This window comes from Bubalus bubalis, chromosome 24, assembly GCF_019923935.1.
Source record: "Bubalus bubalis isolate 160015118507 breed Murrah chromosome 24, NDDB_SH_1, whole genome shotgun sequence".
Classification (NCBI taxonomy): Eukaryota; Metazoa; Chordata; class Mammalia; order Artiodactyla; family Bovidae; genus Bubalus; species Bubalus bubalis.
The window spans coordinates 32,669,588-32,680,997 of NC_059180.1; the positions used below are offsets into that span (position 1 = coordinate 32,669,588).

Below are 11,410 nucleotides of genomic sequence, written 5' to 3' on the forward strand. Positions count from 1 at the left end.
ATGGGTCACGTCGGACCCCTCACTTCCGTTGTGTGGGCCTCAGTTTCTCCGTGTGTGAAGCGAGGGCAATGATGCCTATATTTGTATAGGGATTATTTTCAAGGCAGTTTCTGCTTTCAGAAGTTCCGAGAGGGGAAGTAGGCAGACATGTGAGACTGCTGAGAGTCAATGTGAAACAGTCTTGTTCTGTTAGGCTAATAAAACAGACAGGATGAGTATGAGACATCCCAAGAAGTCTCAACTTCCTGCGACCTGGCACACCAGGCCATTCCATGAGGACACCTTCTGTCCTCAGAGGGAGCCGGCTCTGACGGCTGTGGCCACGGCAGCTCTGAACCAGCTTCGTGGCCCGGCCAAGCTTGGAATGAGAGTCCCCCGGGCCCGGGGTGCGCCTGTATGGATGTTGTCATTTCTCACCTGGACTACCTGCTACCTGGTCTCTCCGTGTCCTCCTTCACCTGCCCCCACCCCAGACCCATGCTCTATAAGACCCGAATCTGATCACGCCTGTGTCCACACAGGTTTCTGAGCCAGGAGGGTGACACATGCCAGCCTGCGTTTTGACTGATGGCAGATGCCATCGATTGGTATCAGGAGGGCCTCGAGTACGGAGCCAGGAGAGGAGCGCCGTGGAACCTCGCCAGGTGCTGAGGGGGGTCCGAATTCTAGGAGAGGCAGTGGAGATGAGGAGATGGGGCGCTGAGATGAAGTGACAAGCTTCCAGGACTGAGTGGGCAGGCCTAGGAGCGGGCCGAAGGGTTAAGCCAATGACAGGGTCTCTCCCTATTAGAACTTCTAGCACACCTGCTGAAGGTCCTCTTCAAAACTCCCCCAGAGGCGGTGACCACTCATTCTCTTGAGTCCAGGATAAAACCAATTTCCGCTAGACTAGGAAGCCCTCTCAGTTCTTGCCCCAGGCACCTGAATTACTTTGTCTCAAGTCAGAATTCAGCATGACAAAGCTACAGACTGAAGCACTGTTCAAGGAACCAGTCTGGGGTCCCCAGCCAAGCACAGAGGAGAGGAGATGAGGGGATTTGATCTTGCAGGATTAGCATCACAGAGAGCTTGCCATCCCCTGCGGCAATCTCTCCAAACAGATCTTGCTCAGTCCTACCTGCTTCAGTTCAGTTCAGTTCAGTTCTGTCACTCAGTTGTGTCCGACTCTTTGCGACCCCATGAATCGCAGCACACCAGGCCTCCCTGTTCATCACCAACTCCCGGAGTTCACTCAGACTTACGTCCATCGAGTCAGTGATGCCATCCAGCCATCTCATCCTCTGTCGTCCCCTTCTCCTCCTGCCCCCAATCCCTCCCAGCATCAGAGTCTTTTCCAATGAGTCAACTCTTCGCATGAGGTGGCCAAAGTACTGGAGTTTCAGCTTATCTCTGCTCAAGCAGGGTCCCCATCCCACCCCTCATAGGACCACCCTCCTGCCTCCTCCTGTCAGACTGCATTTTGGTCATCCTTCGAGGCCCACTGTGGTCAGCCTTCCGGCTAACAATAACCTTCTGCTTTCCTCTTTTTAACAAACTTGCAGCCATGGATTTGGCAATACATCATGAACTTCCTATTTCATGAGTATGGCCCCCGCTGCCTCTGACAAACTCATAAAGTCCTTAATGTCTGTCTTACTGTGTTTCCCAAAGAAAGGCAATGCCGAAGAATGCTCAAACCACCGCACAATTGCACTCATCTCACATGCTAGTAAAGTAATGCTCGAAATTCTCCAAGCCAGGCTTCAGCAATACGTGAACCGTGAACTTCCAGATGTTCAAGCTGGTTTTAGAAAAGGCAGAGGAACCAGAGATCAAATTGCCAACATCTGCTGGATCATCGAAAAAGCAAGAGAGTTCCAGAAAAACATCTATTTCTGCTTTATTGACTATGCCAAAGCCTTTGACTGGGTGGATCACAACAAACTGTGGAAAATTCTGAAAGAGATGGGAATACCAGACCACCTGACCTGCCTCTTGAGAAACCTATATGCAGTTCAGGAAGCAACAGTTAGAACTGGACATGGAACAACAGACTGCTTCCAAATAGGAAAAGGAGTACGTCAAGGCTATATATTGTCACCCTGCTTATTTAACTTCTATGCAGAGTACATCATAAGAAACGCTGGGCTGGAAAAAGCACAAGCTGGAATCAAGATTGCCGAGAGAAATATCAATAACCTCAGATATCCAGATGACACCACCCCTATGGCAGAAAGTGAAGAGGAACTAAAAAGTCTCTTGATGAAGGTGAAAGAGGAGAGTGAAAAAGTTGGCTTAAAGCTCAACATTCAGAAAACGAAGATCATGGCATCTGGTCCCATCACTTCATGGCAGATAGATGGGGAAACAGTGGAAACAGTGTCAGACTTTATTTTGGGGGGCTCCAAAATCACTGCAGATGGTGACTACAGCCATGAAGTTAAAAGACGCTTACTCCTTGGAAGAAAAGTTATGACCAACCTAGATAGCACATTCAAAAGCAGAGACATTACTTTGCCAACAAAGGTCCGTCTAGTCAAGGCTATGGTTTTTCCTGTGGTCATGTATGGATGTGAGAGTTGGACTGTGAAGAAGGCTGAGCGCCGAAGAATTGATGCTTTCGAACTGTGGTGTTGGAGAAGACTCTTGAGAGTCCCTTGGACTGCAAAGAGATCCAACCAGTCCATTCTGAAGGAGATCAGCCCTGGGATTTCTTTGGAAGGACTGATACTGAAGCTGAAACTCCAGTACTTTGGCCACCTCATGCAAAGAGTTGACTCATTGGAAAAGACTCTGATGCTGGGAGGGATTGAGGGCAGGAGGAGAAGGGGACGACAGAGGATGAGATGGCTGGATGGCATCACTGACTCTATGGATGTAAGTCTGAGTGAACTCCGGGAGTTGGTGATGGACAGGGAGGCCTGGCGTGCTGCGATTCATGGGGTCGCAAAGAGTCGGACACAACTGAGTGACTGAACTGAACTGAACTGAATATGTTTGACTTTCTTTTTGAAAAGGATGCCAAGATTGTTTGAGTGAATGGTTGGCGTTTAAATTTGATTAAGGCAGACAACCTCTAAATGGATGGAGAGTCCTTCTGTACTAGGTTGTAAGTATCTTTTCTTACCCTTTTTGGTGACCTGCCTCATTTCTAGCAGATGCTAAATAAATGCTTAAGGGAGAGGGAAGTAAGGAGGTGAGAAAGCAAGGAAGAGAGATCAGACAAGAGGTGGGGGAGTAGAGAGAAAAAAGCCTAATATGTAGGCAAATTAAGAGATCAAACCAGTCAGTCCTAAAGGAAATCAATTCTGAATATTCATTGGAAGGACTGATGTTGAAGCTGAAGCTCTAATCCTTTGGCCACCTGATACAAAGAACCAACTCATTAGAAAAGACTCTGATGCTGGGAAGGACTGAAGGCAGGAGGAGAAGGTGACAACAGAGGATGGCATCATCGACTGGATGGACATGAGTTTGAGGAAACTCGGGGAGGTAGTGAAGCATGGAGAAGCCTGGTGTGCTGCAGTCCATGGGTCACAAAGAGTTGGGCACAACTTAGTGACTGAATAACATCAAGGCAAATTAGGCAGGTCGGAAGGTATCTGAGAACATAGACCTGTTCGTGGGTAAATGTACAAGTGGATTAGTTGATAAGAAGGTGGGTGAATCAGCGGATACATAAATATTTGGGCAGTCAGAGAAATGAAATATTGATAAGTCGATAGAATTAGATAGTAGATGTAAGTTGATCAATTGATTAGTAGATATTAGTATAGTTGGGGCTTCCCGGGTAGCGCTGGTGGTAAGGAACCTACTTGCCAATGCAGGAGACGTAGGACATGAGGGTTTGGTCCCTGGGTCAGGAAGACTCCCAGGAGGAGGGCATGGCAACCCACTCTAGTATTCTTGCTGGATATGGGTTGAGAATCCCGTGGACAGAGGAGCCTGATGGGCTACAGTCCAGAGGGTTGCAAAGAGTCAGATAAGACTGAAGCAACTGAGCACTGACAGTAGGCAGTTGGGTAGACCAGGTAAGTTTGAGAGCAGGCAGCAGGAAAGACCAATAATGGTAAGGACACAGGTGAGCTGCTCAAGGGAACAACAAAGAACAGAAACAGTCCCTGGCTGAGTCAGGCGCCAGACCGGGTGCCAAGCTGAGAATAGAACAGGCCCCTGGTCAACCCCAGGAAAACCCATGGGGACTTGCCAACTTCCAGTTGCAGGTGTTTCTGCTTCTGTGGCTCATGTGGGTGAAGGTGAAGGAAGTCTGGCTGGATGGGAAGCCACTCAAGGTGAAAACCAAGTGGTCCTTGCTGACACATCTTCCAGGAGCCAGCGGAGACCTCGCTTACCAGGGATCAGAGCAGGAACGGATTTGGGGAGGAAAAAGGGGTAGAAAGAAGGGAGGGTGCAGCCTTCCTCCCCTCTGCGTCTTGGCTCGGGTGACTCTCATCCTAAGGACCAAATGGGGAAGGAAGTGACAGGAAGAACTTAGCAGTCTGGGGTATGTCCCTCCCTTTCCAATAGATCAGGCAACATCCTGGAAGGAGGCTTTGCTCTGTGTTTCCTAGAACAGAGTTCTCACGGGTAAAACTACCACATTGTGAAAACACAGAGAGACAAAACAATGAAGGAAAGCCAAAGGCAACAGTAAGATGTAAAGCCACGGCAGGGGCATCCCACAGCCTGTGAGAAGGCTCGCCCCAAGAGCACCGCTGCGCCTCTGTCCACAAACCTGAGGCCGGCTGGGTCTGACCTTGCCACCGGTCATCCTTCCATTCACCTTGAGTCTGCGGTTGCCCCGAATGCCACTCTGGAGGCTGACGAGTCAGAACGAGCTTTCTTGCTGGCAGCAATGCCTGTGTTTTGGATGATGTCACTGAATTCTCGGAATAGCCACTCTGGATGCTAGTATCGCCTCCGTTTTACAGATGGGGAAACCGAGGGATCCCAGGAAGGGATCGGCATCCTAGCCCTTGGAATCAGGGAGTCACAGCTGGCACCGAGGCTGGCTGAGGCCACAGTATATGTGCTTAACCAACGTGCCAGCTTGGAGTCACATTAACTCTCAGATGCACATAGCAGCCACACACTCAGCACTGGAGTGGGTGTCTAGATGTGATGTGGAGCCCCCAAAGAGACTGCAGACTCAACTCCTTGGTTTATCCTCCCCCCAGTCCAATGCAGGAGATGTAAGAGATACAGGTTCAATCCCTGGGTCAGGAAGATCCCCTGCAGGAGGAAATGGCAACCCACTCCAGTATTCTTGCCTGAGACAGTTCCTCCAGTATAGAGGAGCCTGGTGGGCTCATGTGGGTCCATGGCGTCACAAAGACTCAGACACAACTGAAGCGACTAAGCATGCATGCCTAAGTGATTGATCACAGCACAATATGTATGTGTCTGACATTCCTAGAGTTATCTGTCTAATGCCAAGTGCTTCCTGGGATAGTTTCTCAGATACCATCTCACTGAACCCTTGCTATGACCCTGGGAGGTTTATATCAGGACTCCCATTTTAGTGATGAAAAAACTGAGCATCAGACTTGTTCAGGCATGTGGCCAAGGTTACACAATTTGTAAGCAGCAGGGCATGGCTGCAGGACTAGAGCTGTTCAGCTTCCAGCCTAGTTCTCCCTCCATCACTGCCACACTAAGTCTCTCTTCTCTGGCCTCTGATTGTCCTCCAGGGGTTGTCACTCACTGTCCCCAGTCAGGTAGCTGAGTTCTGTCCAGACTCTTGGGCCTCCACCGAGCTTGCTGGGGCTGGATGCACATGTGCTTTTCTGTGCAGCAGAGTCAACCCCCAAAGAAGTGCGCTTCCTGCACAATTGCAGCTGAAGTATTAACATATCCAAAGGTGACTTCTGAATCATCAGGCTGGTTTCAGTTTGAAGATGGTCAGCCTGCTTCGGGTAGACTTACGGTATCCCTTTGGGTTATTCAAAAGAGGCAGCCAACTAGAAAGAGAAACGAGTGATCTGGGCCCATGAGATCTAATAGCCACCCCTCCCCAGGCCATGATTGAGGCAATCATTCACCTCCCTGTGCCTCAGAGTACTCATCTGTAGAGTGAGAGTAATAGTAAACATGAGCCATCCACACATGCATCCATCTCCCCATCCACCCGTCACCCAGCCACCTATGCATCACCTATCCTTCCCACCTCCCCACCCACCCATCCATCCATCCATCCACCCACCTAACCACCTACCCATCAACCATTCACCTATCCTTCCCACCTCTCCACCCACCCACCCATCCATCCATCCACCCACCTAACCACCTATCCATCAACCATTCACCTATCCTTCCCACCTCCCCACCCACCCACCCATCCATCCATCCATCCATCCACCTAACCACCTATCCATCAACCATTCACCTATCCTTCCCACCTCCCCATCCACCCACCCACCCATCCATCCACCCACCTAACCACCTACCCATCAACCATTCACCTATCCTTCCCACCTCCCCATCCACCCACCCACCCATCCATCCATCCACCTAACCACCTATCCATCAACCATTCACCTATCCTTCCCACCTCGCCATCCACCCACCCACCCATCCATCCATCCACCTAACCACCTACCCATCAATCATTCACCTATGCCCCCACCCACCTATGCACACCCCCCATCCACTCATCACCCAGCCACCTACCCACCTACCCTCCCATCACCCAGCCACCTATCCACTTCCTTACCCACCCACCCATCCATTGATCCATCCCATCCATCTACCTACCTATCAGCCATTCACCTGTGCCCCCACCCACCTACCCACACAACCCCCACCCACCCATCACCCAACCACCTACCCACCCACCACTCAGCACCCATCCACCTATGCACCTACCCATCAACCATTCATCTACCCACCCACCCACCCATCCATCTACCTACCATCCAGTAGTCTAATATTCAACAAACACACATTGCACACCTATCCTTTTCCAGGCATTATATTAAGTGTTCGGGATACATCTGTGATAAAAGCATAGATCTCTCCCCACAGGGTGCTTACTTTCCAGTGAGAGAGTCAGACAATAGGCAGCAAAAAAAGGAACCTCCCTGAGGGTCCAATGGTTAGGACTCTGCTCACATTGCCAAGGGCCCGGGTTCAGTCCCTGCTCGGAGAACTAAAATCCCCTGAGCCATGCAGCTTGACTAAATAAATAATCAGCAACAAACATAATACAAAAGTAAAGTGTATCAAAGGTAAACATGTCAGTGTGGGGAGTGGTACTCAGAGCGTGGAGGGGGAGTTGCAAATTTAAATAGGATGATCAGGGTAGGCCTCCCTGAGAAGGTGACATTTGAGGAAAGTGCTAAAGGATTCAAGGAGGTTGGCCCAGAAGATATCTGGAGAAAAGAGTGTTCAGAAGGAAGCAACAGCATGTGCAGAGGTCCTGTGGCAGGGAGTGTGCCTGGCCTGTCCCAGGGACCCCAAGGGTACCAGCATGGCTGGAGAAGATAAGACGGCAGGAGTATAGGGTGGGAGCAGAGCAGGGATGAACCAGATCTTGAAGGGCCTCATGGGAATCGTCCGGATTTAGTTTTCCTCTGAGTGACACGGGAAGCCGGTGCAGGGTTTAGGGCAGCGGAGGGTGACGATCACGATAGGGTTGTAGAGAGAGTTACAAAAACTTCACACTCCGATTTCCTTTTTTCTGAAGCCCTGTTGAAACTCAAGTCAGTGCCCTTTGTTTCTACAAACCACACACTTCTCCTCCCCCTGTTCTCCTTGTCCCCATCCGAAGGCTGCTCCCTCTCCTTGCCCCCTGGCTGTATCACCGCCTGTAGTCCTTACAGCTGGGGTCTCACAGGCCTGGGAGGAGCTGGCCTGGAAGAGGGTGGCGGGGGAGCAACAAGGAAAGGAAGCGATTTATCCTTCCTTGTCTCCCAGGCTCCTGAAGACCGCACGGAGCTCAGTTCCCTTTCTAGAGTCACATGGCATCAGAAATAAATATATTACATCCCCTGGGAGGAAACTGAGTTTAATAACAGGAACCCGCCCTTGAAGCGAGAGGGAGGAGCAGAGGTGTGGGCAGCCAGCAGAGTGGAGGAGGCTGCAGCTTGCAGGGGGTGTGTCGAGGAGAGAGGAAGGCCTTGACACCCCCTGAAGTTGGCATCTGCACCTTCATCAAGACTGCATAGGCCATGTGTGTTCTCTGCAGTTTCTTTCATCTGCATCTTACAGTTTAAGAGGACTGTTCCTTTCATTTCTCTTTCTGATCTTTCATTGTAGAGATATGCAACAGATTTCTGTGTGTTAATTCTATAACCTGCAACTTTGCCGAATTCATTAACGAGCTCTAGTAGTTTTCTGGTAGCATCTTTAGGAGTGACATGTACACACTGCTGTATTTAAAATAGATAACGGACAAGGAAATCAACCCTGGATATTTCTTGGAAGGATGCTGCTGAAGCTGAAGCTCCAATACTTTGGCCCCCTGATGCAAGGAGCCGACTCTTTGGAAAAGACCCTGATGCTGGGAAAGATTGAAGCAAAAGGAGAAGAGGGCGGCAGAGGATGAGATAGACGTTAGATAGTATCACTGACTCAATGGACATGGATTTGTGCAGATTCCAGGAGATAGTGGAGGACAGAGGAGCCTGGTGTGCTGCAGTCCAAGGGGTCGCAAAGAGTCAGACACAACTTAGCGACTGAATAGCAACAGCAAGAGGAACGACCTACAAGGACCTACCTTATGCCGCAGGGAACTCTGCTCAATATTATGTAACAACCTAAATGGGAAAGGAATTTGAGAAAAGAGTAGATACATGTATATGTATCCCTGAGTCACTTTGATGCACACCTGAAGCTAACACAATGTTGTAAAGCAATTATACTCCAATATAAAATAAAAAAGTTTTTAAAAAGACCCCATAAGTGGCTTGCACTCCCATTAAGGAATCAGGGAGGTCATTCAGGTGATAGAGATGTCCCAGCCCCCCTGGGGTCTTTTAGGAGGGGAAGAGTAAAAGATGTGTCTGAGGAACAGACAGAGATGATCTGGGTGAGAATTCACCCAGGAAGACAGCCCACCCCTTGTAAACATGTATCTTGGCAGAAGAGTTGGAGAAATGCCTACACTGCCCTGGAGCCCATGGCAAAATCATCAAGAGGCTGTTTAGCCCTTAAGAGCAGACTGAGCCACAAGTGTGTCTGCCTTCAAATCCAGCCTCAACACTTCCTGCTTGGGGACCGGAGTTGGTCACCTCTGGGCAGTCTCTGTCTTTTCTTCCTGTGTAACATAAGGCTGCTGCTGCTGCTAAGTCACTTCAGTCGTGTCCAACTCTGTGCGACCCCATTGACGGCAGCCCACCAGGCTCCCCCATCCCTGGGATTCTCCAGGCAAGAACACTGGAGTGGGTTGCCATTTCCTTCTCCAATGCATGAGATCATTAAAGGGTTAGGGTGGATATGAGAAAACCCACTGGCTTAGGTGTGCCTGGCAAGCAACGAAATACTCAATAAATATGAATTGTGATTATATCAAGTTGTAAGTTACTCCAAAACCATAAAAGGACCAAGGACTAGAATTTATGACATCAGCTCACAAAATTGGGAAAGCACAGGTTTACGTAACGGAGGCTGAAAAGTAAGTGTCTTTAGGAAGAACGTTGTTAGTGGGAATTCCCTGGTGGTCCGGTGGTTAGGACTCCACGCTTCTGCGGCCGGGTTGTGGAGGGCGGCCTGGGTTTGACACACCTGGTTGGGGGAACTAAGATCCCTCAAGCTGCGTGGTATGTTCAAAAATAATAATTAAGAAGACTGTTGTTTGCAACAAAGTGAGAACCTTCTTGCAAGTGGGAAAGAAGACCTAAAATGTTTGAGGAGCCAAGGATGCGAGTGGAAATGGTATGGCATAGGCTTTTTTTCCTGCTTTAAGATGAATCAGGAGTCAGCAGTACCCTTTAAAAACAAGACACTCCCTCCAACTTGGTTCCTCTTCTGTCTCTCTCTCTCTTTCTCCCCCTCTTTCTCTTTCTTCCTCCCTCTCTCTCTTCTTTCCTCCCATCCTTCCTCCCTTCTTCTGTCCTTCTGTCTACCTCCCTCTCTTTCTCTCCTGTCTCTCCTTCCCTTTCTCTTCCTCCCTGTGTGTCTTTCAGTTTCCCTCTCTCTCCATGACCCGGATGCACACACAGGCACGTGCATACACATGCACACACACACGCCCACGCAAACATGCACACACATGCTCACACACACATGTGCACACACGGCAATCTCTGCTCTCCAGCTCTTCAGCCCTTCCTCTCTGTGGCAACCTATGTCTTCAGCTTTGAGACACACTGATTGTGCCGGCATCTGCCTTTCCCACTTGCAGGCAGTGGCTGATCTGTCCATCTGTGCCCTTCACCAGGGCCTTGCACGTGCCTAAGGTACCCAGGCAGCTCAGAGAGCAAGCCCAGTGGGCATTTGGCTGCGTGCCTCCGGGATGGTTTACTTTTAAGCAGAGTGGGAAGCACACTGTTCTGCCAATGCTCTCGGCATCCCAGCCTGAGCTCTCTAAGCACTTGCTGCTCCTGTCAGCTCAACCAGAGACCCCGATTCCTATTCATTCTGCCTTCTCAGCTTGGGACAGAGATAAACATGAGGACCTCCCTTTCAGAGATTAGAGGGAAAAGCCCTGAGCTGCTGACAGCCAGACATGGCTTCATGAGAAAAAAGGGATGGATGGCAACTTACCACCAGGGTCCTTGTAGCTGGGGTCCCTCTCTGCTGTGGGGGCCTGCAGCCCACTCCAGATCCACCCCAAGAGGGCCAAGTCTGGGTCTCCTTTCTCCAGCAGGGTCAAGGAGATCTTCCTGGCCAGAGCCTCACCATCAGACTCATGGAGCAGGGCATAGTGGTACTCCCTGGAGAGGAGCTCTTCCGCCAGAAGGTTGTCCAGAAGCTCCTGCACTTGGTTCGGCCGATGGCTAGAGAGCAACATCCGGACCTGAGACAGGATGGTCTGGAAGTGATTCATGGTAGCGCTCAGATGCAGGGCAGCTCCCCTGGGCCAGCGCCTGGTATCTCTGCTCACCCAGCTTGTAGCATCCAAAATGTGAAGTGAAAATCAGGATGGGGGAACCTCTGCAGCTTATTCCTGCTAAGGAGGATTTCCTCATTTGCACGTTAGGCTGGGGTTGCCTGAGGAATTGATGGAAGTGGGTTCTGGTCTTGATTTAGACCCATAGATATGTGCATACCTTGCGTGTGCGTATGCCAAAGAAGGTCACGGCTCTGTGGATTCCTTTAGACCCAATCCAGTATTTACTAAGAGGAACAGGGCTTGCCTCTTTGAGGACCTATAAGGTGATAGGCTTTCTCGGATGTTGCATCATAACAAGAAGGCACTGGGGCATAGCAATTAAGCAGTTGGGTTTGGAGCCAGTCTGCTGGGTTCAAATCCCCAATTACTTGATGTTTG

At 50.0% G+C, this 11,410-nt stretch overlaps 1 protein-coding gene across 4 annotated transcripts in view; it reads right to left on the reverse strand.

Annotated features, from left to right (window-relative positions):
- The window catches only part of CIITA (class II major histocompatibility complex transactivator), a 59,587-nt gene extending 48,414 nt beyond the window's left edge, over window positions 1-11,173 (reverse strand). For 2 of the 4 annotated variants that reach the window (XM_025275668.3, XM_006041108.4), the window contains exon 1: window positions 10,684-11,173. In XM_025275668.3, the coding sequence (XP_025131453.3) occupies window positions 10,684-10,966 (283 nt within the window). In that variant the 5' untranslated portion in view covers window positions 10,967-11,173. The remainder of the gene's footprint in view (window positions 1-10,683) is intronic. The other 2 variants (XM_006041107.4, XM_006041106.4) reach the window with 2 other exon arrangements.
- Between the last annotated feature and the right edge of the window lie 237 nt (window positions 11,174-11,410).